Raw genomic sequence first — 13,110 nt, 5'->3', positions numbered from 1 at the left:
CGAGTTGTTGTGTTGGGGTGCTGTACCATTGGACCTATTGACTCAGGAAACGGTTGGACGAAAAAGTCCCTCTGTTCATGCAGTCCCTCGGGAACCTAGACACAGGCAGCGTTTGTGTCCTTGCTGACTTCTAAATTCCTAAAAACCAATCTATGAACTCAAATTACAATAGCAACTTCTCTGCCACCCCCAGATTGCAAGATCGGTAATTGCAGGCCACAAATGGTTGCTCCTTTTCAAGGAACTTGAAGGGAAATAATGTTCCTTAATTCTGATGGGGATGTTGCACACCTTCCAAGTACTTCCTCTCAAGTTGTTCACAAATGTGCACATGTTCATAGTGAACCAAGTGTTGATGCCGGAGAAAACGTGCTTGCTTCAGTTTGTTCCGAGCTTTTCACCCCCTTGGACTGTCTTAATTTCCTATGCCTACTCCTGCACTATGTCTCCCAACAGAGATGCTATCCCCCACACCCCATATCTAGTAGTGTTTGTACAAAGCTGCAGTAAGCATAAGGAGCCTTATACCTGTGGGCTCCTGCACTAGTTTCCAGGATAATTAAAAATGAGTGCTTTCCTTTTCAAGAGCTGTTTCAATATCTGAAAACTACTGCAGGTTGAAAACCCTGCCTCAGGTTGTAATATATCTGCCCAATTCTAGCACAACAATAAAAGCCCAGAGGCTCTGGAGGCCAGGTGCCTAACCCATTCAAATTCATTTCAATCAGAACAGTGCAGGAGGTTTGGGTTGGTACCCACTGCTGCAGTACCAATATCAGCATCAACATTTTCAGAAACGTTTTAGGCCACTGGGGAAGCTTGTTCGAGTAAGATGTTCCCATCAAACCCATCCACTATGGTCTATTGCTCAAGAACGATTAGCCCAGACTGCATGTTATATGAAGCATGCTTTTTAAAAAAAGTTGTTGGAGTGGCCACTTTTCTTTTTGAAGGGAAAAAAAATATTTAGCTGATCAACAGTCTGGATCAGGGCCTTGGGTTGGTTTCCCCACCAGAAATTTCCCCAGCTATTAACTGCAGTAAGATGCATATGGCAGCCAAGGGGACAATTTTCTGCGAAAAAATTGGTGCAGGGTGCTAATCTGCATTGGGAGAACTAAATCAATCAGGGCTCCGCGTACCTCATTCCCTTCAAAAAGTGTTCAGCTTAAGCATGCTTTTTAAAGCTTGAGCAATGTAACATGGGCTAGCTCTTATGTCTCAACAAGGTTTAGGTATTCTAATTAATTTGGTACTGTTATTGTTTCACAATATTTAGATTCCTTGCTGTCCCAACCCCTAAGCAAAGATGTTCAAAAGTGTCCCAGCCACACAGGGAGCGCAGGCTTCAAGCTTGCTAAATCTACTTTTGTATGTAGCATCTAAAACACTGTAATCCATCAACTAAAGCAAAAGTCAAGGCTGCTTCCAGATGGAAGTTTGTTGTAGAATTGGTGCTGCTCACACACACACTTTTTTTTTGGAAGTGCGCACACGATGTCATTGTTGTCAAATTGCCAGCCCAAACTTTAACATGTAATTTGGATTTCACCTCACAGCAGAAAAAAAGCGAGTAAAAATAACCCATTATATACATCTGCAGTCGCTGCTGGTGTGGAATTTTGTCGGCATGTTTATGAGGTGATTGGTTTGTCATGTGGTGACATTTCTGTGGGCAGTCTCTAAGGCCGTACCCCTACTTATGTGTGTTCCTCACCTGAGCACAACCTTGCTATTTTGTTTGATGCAAGCATGCCTATTTCTATGAGCTGTTGCATCCTGGAAGGCCTATTCAAATTTCAACAACCCATTTAAAGCGAGCTGTTCTTTCATAATCTCCAAACAAGTACATGTGTGAGATCTCCCTGGAGACTGTAATCTCAGAACACGCACCAGATTTTAGAAACAGCAAGAACAACACAGAGGTCTTGTGCAATACAGTCATACCTCGGGTTAAAGTTGCGTTTTCGGGTTGCGCTCCGCAGCGACCCGGAAGTAACAGAATGCATTACTTCTGGGTTTCGCCATTTGCGCATGCGCAGACGTTCAAAATGGCATCATGTCCATGCGCAGAAGCGGCGAGTCACGACCCACAGGCGCGAGTTGCATTGGCTTCAGGTACCACTGTATCTCTGTTACCCTTGTGCAAGCTTTAGTAAGGCAAATATCACTTTTGAACACGTTCCCCTTAAAAAACAATTGAAAATGGATATTGTAACCCATCCCCAACCAAAAGCACAAGCTTCCATTTGGCCCAATGTGAAACATAGCCATAGGAGCCAACTTCTATGTGGGGGCCAGCCAGCTAGCCCCCACCCCCCTTGATAGGCATTGCCATTCAAATGGTGTGCATGCACTGTGTCATGTGATCAATTATGCAGGGCGGGGCTTATTCAAGTTGGCATTCCTGAACACAACTCACGGTATATCCACATTTACCTTTTGCCTTGCTCTTTCCAAGAACAGGTCCATGCTTAAAAAGTTGTGTCCAAGCTCCCCCCACCTCCATGAAAACCTATTCTTTAGTGCTCAATCAGAGCAAACTTCAAATTTTCTTGTGGATTGAACACTAAAGAGCAGGTTTTCATGGGGAAAGCTCCAGGACAAAAAAAAGGGGGGGTGCTTTGGATACAGAGCTTTCAAGCATGTGTACCTTCCTGGAACAGAAAAAGGCAGGGGAGGATAATAGAATCCTAGAATGGTAGAGTTGGAAAGGGACCCCAAGGGTCATCTAGTCCAACCCCCTGCAATGCAGGAATTTCAACTAAAGCATCACTGCAAGATGGCCATCCAACCTCTGCTTAAAATCTTCTAAAGAAGGAGAGTCCGCCACCTTTTGAGGAAGTACATTCCACTGATGAGCAGCTCTTACCACCATAAAGTTCTTCCTAATGTTTTTAAATTCAGTAAATAATAATAATTCAGTCTCCTCTTTAGGAGAGGGACAAATCCCATACATTTCACTGGATGGCAGGTGGTGGAATAGCAATGAATATCCATGACGCCTCTGAGCAGCTTAGGGGAGCTCAGGGATTTGTTTTGAGTTTCAGAATTACACCGAGTCCAGTCTTTCCCCCACATAAATCCATTCCTGGTCACCCCAGGCTTTCTTCCTTTCAGCAGTCCATTTTTGTTGGGGTGGGGAAAGAGTCATTTTGTGGTTATTGCTAAAAGATTAGGAAGTGGGGGGTCAGAAACCCTTGCCAATCTACTGTAAACTTTCTAGAGAAGAGCTGTAGATCCCAAAATACCTTCTGCCCACCTTTGCCAGAGATTCATCACAGACGTATTCGGTAAGTAGGCAGCAAGAGAGCCATCAGGTGGTGGGCCTGTGTGGATTATGACTCCAGAATGCCATACTGCACCATATTTTCCCTTGGGTAGCCAAATAGCGAAATAATCTCTCTTGTAGATGCCCTCGATGGAGAAACAGCCTATATTTCTAGGCTGTCGGTGGACTCCTGCTGGTATTCAGAAGAAACAAGCTCTACCTTTTAATTCTTTCTCTGTATATCACTCATTTCATTTAACCATATCCATCTAGCAAGATTGAAAAGGTGTTTTTTAGATAATAAAGGGATTAGCTGAAAAGTCCCGCTTAGTCATAAGCATCTTCAAGCAGTAGTGTGTGCCAAGCAAATTGACAACATATGCTAAGGGCCTTTTATATGTTGATGATATATGTAAAGCACAAGTTAAGAAAGAATTCTTTTTTCCCCCCATAACAAATGGGCAAACAGAATTGTTGGGTTTTTTTCTTTTTTTGTGGTTTAATTTAGGGCTTTAGGGCACTTTCCCCAACCTCCTTTTTATTATTATTTAGACTTGTAGATAAGAATATCTTCCCTTAAAACGTTAGCTTTGTACTGAGGAGGTACATATGAACTTCAAGTAAAATGAGAATAGTAGCTGTGTGGTATATATATTTACATGTTTGTGTGTGTGTGTATCTGGGCATTGAGATCTTTGGCGGGTTTGTGTATGGTATGGTATGGTATGGTATGGTATGGTATGGTATGGTATGGTATAGTATAGTATAGTATAGTATAGTATAGTATAGTATAGTATAGTATAGTATAGTATAGTATAGACTAGTGGTGGTGTTGTTTAATCGTTTAGTCATGTCTGACTCTTCGTGACCCCATGGACCAGAGCACGCCAGGCACTCCTGTCTTCCACTGCCTCCCACAGTTTGGTCAAACTCATGCTGGTAGCTTCGAGAACACCGTCCAACCATCTCGTCCTCTGTCGTCCCCTTCTCCTTGTGCCCTCCATCTTTCCCAACATCAGGGTCTTTTCCAGGGAGTCTTCTCTTCTCATGAGGTGGCCAAAGTATTGGAGCCTCAGCTTCAGGATCTGTCCTTCCAGTGAGCATTCAGGGCTGATTTCCTTAAGAATGGATAGGTTTGATCTTCTTGCAGTCCGTGGGACTCTCAAGAGTCTCCTCCAGCACCATAATTCAAAAGCATCAATTCTTCGGCATTCAGCCTTCTTTATGGTCCAGCTCTCACTTCCATACATCACTACTGGGAAAACCATAGCTTTAACTATACGGACCTTTGTTGGCAAGGTGATGTCTCTGCTTTTTAAGATGCTGACTAGTGACTTGAGTGTTAACACTGTGCAGGAAAGGTGGATACATACCTTAAATCAAACATTAAGGGTTCTCAAATTATTTCAGTTTGTGAGCAGACCAATTTCTGCTCTTGCAGTGAAACTTGACCTTCATCTTCCCCCCCCCCCCATGTTCTCCTTACACTTCAATATGGATTTAGTTGCTATTCTGATAGCAAATCTTCCCTACTCCAAAGCTCTTTTATCCCTCTCAGATGGTGGGGAGGGAGACATGGTGTAGGGAGACTAAGGACATATCCCGAAAGGGACCAAGATGGAATTTTCTTCCTTCATCTCCCATCAGAGTGGGAAGAAGAAGAGTATGCAGTTTTTATCCCAAAGTTGCACATCTAGTCATCCAAAGTAGGCCAAGGATGCTTTGCTTTCCACACGCTCTGGCAAACCCCTCTGCTGTAGTTGCCGTACCCCATCGCTGTCAAAGCATGAGACCGGCCCTTCTCCTCCTTTCCGTTTTCCCTGTGGCTTATTGCTTGGGGCGAAAGGAAGTGGAGCACTACAGCACATGGGAGACTTGCTCAGAAACACAGTGTGCTCCCGGCGCATTGCTGTGCTAGCGGTAGGGTGCTATCAATATACAACGGTGGTTACCAGGCTGCAGAGACCAACCTCTCCATAGCAACAACACTGTGTGCAAGGAGGCCCTAGAATAGCCTTTGGCAGCCTCCAGGCAAGCATTAGGTTAGTTGCGCACTGGGGTGGGGGGAGGGGGTGATAACACAGCGGTGGATATGCAGGTGCTTTGGGTTCTGAATAGGAGTGGGAAAAGATGGGGCTTTTCATAGAACTGGGAGTTTTGGAATGTCTGAAGCAGCTGCACAAGGAAGTAATAGTTAAGTGGAGGAGGGAAGCTCCCTTTGCCTGAGGATGTGGTACTCAGTGGCAAACATCATTCCTGCGTTGCAGGGGGTTGGACTAGAAGACCCTTGGGGGTCCCTTCCAACTCTACAATTCTATGATCAGCTTTATTAGGGAGGGGTGGGTTTTTTTGTTTTGTTTTTTGCAAGGGTCACGGCACGCCTAGTTAAATTTATTCTGAGATTGCTCAGGCTTCACCTCTGCTACTGTTTACATAACAGAAAGCATTCATATTGAATTGTGTTTGTGTTAATAATAATAATAATAATAATAATAATAATAATTTATTATTTATACCCCACCCATCTGGCTGGGTTTCCCCAGCCACTCTGAGCAGCTTTCAACAGAATATTAAAATACAACATTAAAAGCTTCCCTAAACAGGGCTGCCTTCAGATGTCTTCTAAAAGTCTGTAACGTGTGACTGGTTAGGGGAAGTGGCAAGCAGGCAAAAAGTCTGCTGGACTCCAGTCAATGGCAGTCAGGTGTTCCAAGGCTTCCTGCTGCCTGATATTGCCAAGTCTTAAACCCATCTCTCCTTTTAAATACAATAGTAGTAGTAGTAGTAATAATAATAATAATAATAATAATAATAATAATAATAATAATAAAAGCTCTGATATCCCAGAAATAAGTCAGAAATGTCACACACAGAAAAGAATTTCCCAGCACTGGGAATACTGACATCATTCATTCATTCATTCATTCATTCATTCATTGCATGTATATCTCGCCTTCATTTCCAAGGAGCTCAAGTTGGCCTAAAAGGTTTTCTCTCCCTCCTCATCTAATCCCCACAACAACCCTGCGAGGTAGGTCAGGCTGGGAGGCAGTGACTGGCTGAAAGTCACCCAGAGCTTCATGGCCAAGTGGGGGTTTGAACTGCAGGCTCCCAGCTCCTTCCGTGGCTCCGCACCTGCTTAGCAAGAACAGACAGTTTGGTAGTGGGGATAAGTTCACCCCTTGTAGGGAAAAATCCTGGGATGAGAACTTGCCCAGAGTCTGACCTCACTTTATTTCTCAGATGTGCTTTATCTGAGCAACTACATCTCAAACTATATTTTAAGATGTGCTAGGGGGAACTTATTACTTCCCTTCCATTATAAATACTTCATGCACCTTATTTCACTGGCCTATCAGCTGCCATTACCTACGTATTCATTGTCTTTTATTGGGCTTTATCTTGTTTATAGCTCACACGGGACCAAGGTGAATCTCATTCACTGTCTTTTAACTAGACAAATGGTGAACAACTTGGAAGAGTGTCCATGTGGTACAAATTCATAAGTCTCAATTCTCTTGGAAGCCAAAAAGCTGTGTTGCGGGGGTTCAGCTTAGAAAGGGGTCTTGTTGTCATTATTATTATTATTATTATTATTATTATTATTATTATTATTATTTTACACAAAACCTTCGATGGAAGCACTCTCTGCAGGTACACTGTGCTTTCTCTCTCCTTTTCCCTCACACTGCTCTCCTTTGTTTCTTCAGGGGAAGGACATCTTGGCGCAGAAACTCCCTGTGTGGCAGCAATCCTGCTCCGATCCCAACAAGATTCCAGACCGCGCTATCCAGCTCATGCAGCAAATGGCCATCAGCAGCAATGGGACCATCATGCCCAGCCCTCTCTCTACATCCAAGTCAAACCTCATCATCTCGGACCCTATCCCTGGTGCCAAACCACTCCCTGTCCCACCAGAGCTGGCACCTTTTGTAGGAGTAAGTACTGCATGTGTGTGTATGTGGGGACCCAGGCAGGCGGGCGGGATTTCATGTTTCCTCTTTCAGCAAGGTGCAGTAAACCTAGAATAATGTTTTGCCAACATGGTGCCCTCCATATAGCCCATGGCCAGGAATTATGGAAATTGCAGCCCAGCAACAGCAGGAGGGCACCAAGTTTTGGAATATTTGTCTTGTTCTGAGTCAGATGGTCAACCCACCTAACTCGGTATTGCACGCTTGCTGGCTGGCAATAGCAGCTTCCCAAGGTTTCTGGGCAGGGGTTGATGCCAGGGTTTGACCCTGATGGGAGGCACTTGGCATGCAAAGCACGTGCTCTACCTGTAAGCTACAGGCCTTCCCATTTACCATCGCTTGCACAGTTAACAGAACACAGGATATTTCTGACTTCAGGGTTACTGCCATTCTCTGCTTGTGGTGCAGTGGGTCAGTGGGTCAGGCTGTTAACCAGGAGGCTGGTGGTTTGAGTCCAGGCAGCGACAGCTGTGGGCAGGATTCTTGCATTGCAGTGGGCTGGACTTGATGGCCCTCGGGGGTCCCTTCCAACTCTGCAATTCTATGGTTAGGCCTCCCCTGCTAAAGATGTATGCTTTTGCATGCCCCCTCCTGATTAATACAGTTGGTTATATATGACTTTCTAAATATAAATATATATACTAAAAGGGGGGAAAGGCATGTTTTGATGTGTTTTGCCCTGAAGCAATGGTGGGAAACTTGGATTGCAGCTCCCATCAGCTCCGGGCAGCATGGCCAAGTGAGAGGGAAGGCATCCAGCAATGCTTCGAGGGCCGGGAGTTCCCCAACCCTGCACCGAACAGGTTTCATAGATGTGGCTGTTAGAATTCCTGCTCCGTGATTGCAGTCATGGGATTGTTGTCTTTCACATGACAGTATATGTTTTGACTCCACAGAGTGGGAAGTGATGGAAACAGGATGTTTGTGTTACTGTGTTCCGTGAAGTGGGACTATTGTCCTTTGTTCTTTTTCTCTTTGCTGTCTGATGCTAGAGAGAGAGGGAGCCATGTCGCAGTGCTCTCTGTGTGTTTATATGTAAATAAAGTAGATTAGTCAAAATGCTGAGTTGCTGAGGTCTGTCACACAAGTTGCACAAACTCAGCGGGTTCCTAAGTGTGCCGATGTCTGTTGGCATCGGGCGCTGTGTTGTTTGGGCAGAAGAAAGCTTTTGAAGATCCCGAACAATCGACCAGGAGGGAGAGAACATGCCAGTCGGGCATGTGTCTCTGCCAGGGTCCTACTTGAGTGTAGGCTGAACTCCTGACAGTGGCCACCTACTTTGCAGTCCTTGTGTACTGAAAGCTAACTGTCCTTCCTTCCTTCCTCCCTTCCCCACCCGACTACAGCGAATGTCTGCACAAGAGACCATTCCAGTAATGAACGGTGTCTCCAGCTCAGAAGGCGAAGATTACAACCACTGGTCCGACAGGAAGCCTCCTCAGCCTAAGTCCTTATCCCCACCCCAAACTCAGAAGCAGCTGAGCGACTCTTATTCCAACACGCTTCCCGTGCGCAAAAGTGTCATGCTGAAAAACAGCTACGCAACCAGTAAGTCAACCTCTCTCTCTCTCTCTCTCTCTCTCTCTCTCTCTCTCGAGTTTACTGGCATGTTCTGTATTCTGTATATTTAATTCAAGGGCTCTGCATTTTGATGTTTGGAATGTTTGCTCTAAGCCGCTTTGGGCACAGCTTATTGTGCAAAAAGAAGCATATGAGTAAATCCAGCCATTCTCTCAGGAGGCAGGTGCAAGGTTGTCTAAATAGAATGGAATAGCCACTGATATTGTTTCAGCATCAGTGAAGTGGGAGTGGGAGAAGGGGCATTGAAACACACGGAGGAGGGTGGCACAAAACTCTCTCACCTGGATTCCCTTCTGCCCCATCACCTACAGGACAATAGCGCTAAGATCAGAGCTAAGTCCCTGCCTGTTGCCTTTTGCTGTCAAAAGAGCAGACAGAGGCTTAGTGCTTAGATCACAGTTAGAAGATTTCTGTGCCTGATGTCACGTAACATCAAGTGACTGGCAAGTGGGCATGGTTTGCCCAAAATGGACTTGTGGGGCAAATACAAAGGCTTGGCGCGTCTAATTAGACACACCCTGGACGTTCTCAACTGTAGCTCCAAATGGTTCTAGCACTCTGCCCATTTCTGTGTAATTTTAGAAGAAAAGAGCCATATAGGGATAGCATATTTTTTGCAGTAATGTTCATAACAACAGGTACAAGCTAGACTCCCGTATCTGCTGCTGCTTGGTTGTAGCAGTGGATGAGTAATCTCTCTCTGCAGGGTAAGGCAAAGTTCATGGCATTGGACAATGGGTTATCCTACTGTGCTGCCACTGCTCCTTTCTGTGCCATGACAAACAGACATATACCTTAAACCTTATTTAATATTTGGTTTAACAAGGAGATTGCTCAGTGCTCGTTGTCCATGTGGGTATTCCATGCCAGGAAACTCACCCAGCCTTTCTTTCCCCTCCTCTCCCCGCTCCTTTGCTGCCATTCACAAGCAGGAGGGAAAGGTTTAGGGTGATGAATGAAACGTTGGGTGCAATAGGAAGCTTTGTTTTGCACAGCAAAAACAAAAATAATAGTGGGGTGTTGGGAAAGTTACCTTGACCCCAAAGCCTGCAAAATAAGGACTCTTATGGGAGAGTGGTCCATTAAGTGGCCGATATTAAGAATTTGCTCAAGGCCATGTGGAACAATTATGAGGCATGCAGGTTAAAACACGGGGGGGTTTTCTTTGACACCTGCATTACTGTACTTGTGTTGCCAACAGTGAAGTAAGAGATTTTATGAGTATGTATGAGTAATATGTTAGTTAGGTGGTACTGGTGGCTTGGGAAGCAAACCATTCAACACTGTTCCTTTTAGGAGGGCTTGTTCACAATATGTCTCCCATAGATCACGGCCTCGCTCTTTTGTTGTTAGCTCATTCCTTGGAAACTCGCTCTTAACAGAGGTACTGCATTTACTGACACCATCTATCCTTATTTTTCATTAAAAAACAAAACTTGTTTGTTAGAAGAATTTTATTCTTCAACAGAAACAATTCCTCCAAACCAGCACAGAAAACAATGTAAAAGCTCTTCTTTGTTAACCTTTTGCGTTGAGATGGCACCTGGCATTTTAAAGTAAAAAGAACGGGCGACATTGTCAAGCCTTGAGTTTTCTTCACATTGAGGGTCCACTAGGAGGGGTGGCGCTTACCTGACCTCCAGTCACCAAAGCCTCTGTGGCTTACCAGGACAGAAGTGGGAGGGGAGAGGCAATAGCAAGGTCAGCAGGGTGCAAATGCGTTGGTGAAGCCAATCCAGTGCTCCCCCCAGTGGCCTTGCAACACACTGACCGCCCCACTGCCTCACCCTTCCCTCTCTTGTAAGCCACAGCAAAGCTGGCAATGGGTGGTCAAGTAAATGCCCCTTGCCACACCAGCCACTGCTCAGTGTAGACCAGCTTATGAAACTGGCGAGAGCCAGTTCTGATATTCCAGGATGAGAGTTCCAGTCCTGCGAGCCAGCTTCGTTAATCCTTTTCTTTTCCCACGCCAGCTGAAAACAAGACTCTGCCCCGTTCCAGCTCCATGGCAGCAGGGCTGGAAAAGAACGGCCGGACAAGAGTACGAGCCATCTTCTCTCATGCTGCCGGGGATAACACCACCCTGCTGAGCTTCAAGGAAGGGGACCTCATTACGTTGCTAGTGCCTGAGGCCAGAGACGGGTGGCACTACGGAGAGAGCGAGAAGACAAAATTGTGAGTGTGGTTGCTTCTGAGTCTTGAGAATATGTGTGTGTGTGGGGGGGGGGGGGTCCCTCTTAAAAGTGTTCATGGGGCATCTTCTTTTTCCGAGTACCTGGAGGCAGTACTTCTGCCTTGCCTCTCTTGCACTCAGGTGTCTCGGCTTCTGAACAATCACACGCATAGCATAGCCCAGATCAAAGCTGGGATGATGGCGTCTGTGTTGTTGGTCCAGTATCTTACATCTGTATAAGAAGGTAGGGCCAGAAGGCCAAGCACAAAACATTCCGAAACTGTGCAAGCCAGTATTTATTGGGAAAAACAGTGTATTTTGTGCATGGGGCTCTTCTTCACACTCTCCTTCTTCGAAACACATCTTGACTTTCCAGTAAATCGGGGTCGGTAAGGGTTTTTTGGTCCCAACTCTCTTGAGAGCCACAGGACAGCAGTGGGTGTGCCCAAAAGTGGTCCATTCCCCATGCATGGAGTGGAGTGTCACCCCTTCTCTGGTATACTATAGTGCCGGAGCAAAGAATGGGAGGTTTATTCCCTATTGCCCCCTCTGTGTTGCAGCCCTCTAGTGGTGAAGGGGCATTAGGAATAATAACTACAGTAATACCTCCGTGAACGTCCACCTTGACTAGTGTCCATTCCGGCGAACGTCGGCAGCAAACCCGGAAGTACCGGAACGGGTTACTTCCGGGTTTGCCGCTCGCACATATGCAGAAGCACAAACCTGCCCTGCATCCTTTTTGGCTAGCGGCCAGGGCTCTGGAATGGATCCCAGCCGCAAAACGAGGTATGACTGTAATAGGGAAACAGATAATCAGATCAGTCTTCTGATGAGCAGGGGGAGGCCTGCATCTTAATGGCGCTAAACTGGGCAGAGAAGTTGAAGCCTAGCACCATGATGACAGTGAAAATTGCTTGGTGCTCTGATCTGATTATCTGGTGTTCTTTAAACCCCCCGAGGAAACCAAACTGGGCCAGGGGGCTGGATGAGGCATGCAAGTTCGCCACTCCTGGCAGTAAATGATGCCTATGACCATTTTGGAAAATATCCTTTACACTTTTTATCTTGTGTGTTGCACTGTGGTTGGAGTTTGGTGTGCCAACGTGCGGAGCGCATAATGAACAGCTCTGCCCTCTGCTTTGAAGCTCCCACACTGGGGAAGGAAGAAGTCTTAACCGATGTTAAGCATGCCAAAGGGAAGTTAAAAGGAATGGCAGAAATTGCAGGCCTTTTCACTCCTAGAGTGTCTGTGGCATAACATGGAACAAAAGCTGTTGCTGGGTTAGACTGCTACAGCAGGGCTCGCTTTTTTGCACAATGTGTTTGCTAAGGAGTAGAGGAGAGCTTGTTGCTTGGCAACGGTTGTGTAGGTAGGTAAGCTCCTCCACAATCCCAGAGTGTTTGTGAGCTCTCACATAACCAGGATCTTGAGTCTTAAAAGGTCCTAAATCTGGAGCTACAGCGTTCTCCAGTATTTCTCCCAGCAATTACCATACTTTCCAGGGGTCTGGGAAGAACTGAATCTCTAAGCGCAGGATTCAGGTGGCCTGCTTCAAATGGCAATTGCCCAAGTAAATTGCTGGCCTGATAAGCAGAACTGGGCCTTGAAGCCTTTAAGGTCAAAGGAGAGTTCGCTGACATGAACTTGAGTTAATAATTTAGCCCAAATGGATGACCACACTGTGAGAGGTGATACTGGCAAAAGGGGCAGTTTGGCTGGTGAGCCTCTACAGCAGGGATGGATAACATTTATTGGTTGAAGGGCCACATTTACCATTTGACAACCCTTCAGGGGCCACTTGTCAGTGGTGGGTGTTGGATGTTGATCAGCTGAGGAGGGACAGCTATTGCTGCTCCTTTTTCATTTGGTGTTGTACTCATGACTGGGGACCTGTATCCTGCCCCCCGAGTCAAAAACCACTCACCTATCAAAAATACAGAACATGCCACAAGAAAGTGTCCAAAATTACTTGGTTCGGAAAACATGGTTTGGAATTTGAGACTCATACAAAATGTACAAGAGCCTTGAACCTGGGCAAATTCGACTGAGGGGGGTAGGCTTCCCAGTGCTGTGATTGTAGCAGTTTTCAGTGGGGTCCCCCCCCAGTGTA

General features: G+C 45.8%; 1 protein-coding gene across 4 annotated transcripts in view; it reads left to right on the top strand.

Annotated features, from left to right (window-relative positions):
- Positions 1-13,110, top strand: part of BAIAP2 (BAR/IMD domain containing adaptor protein 2) — a 134,900-nt gene that overhangs the window by 97,758 nt on the left and 24,032 nt on the right. For all 4 annotated transcript variants that reach the window (XR_014165328.1, XR_014165329.1, XM_081899735.1 and 1 more), the window contains exons 8-10: positions 6,982-7,209; positions 8,592-8,793; positions 10,800-11,001. Coding sequence is in view for 2 of the 4 variants with exons in the window: in XM_081899735.1 (XP_081755861.1) it covers positions 6,982-7,209; positions 8,592-8,793; positions 10,800-11,001 (632 nt within the window). In the remaining 2 variants the exon portion in view is untranslated. The remainder of the gene's footprint in view (positions 1-6,981; positions 7,210-8,591; positions 8,794-10,799; positions 11,002-13,110) is intronic.

Source organism: Podarcis melisellensis (assembly GCF_964234715.1).
Source record: "Podarcis melisellensis genome assembly, chromosome: 2".
Taxonomy (NCBI): Eukaryota; Metazoa; Chordata; class Lepidosauria; order Squamata; family Lacertidae; genus Podarcis; species Podarcis melisellensis.
This window is presented reverse-complemented; position numbering and strand designations above follow the sequence as displayed.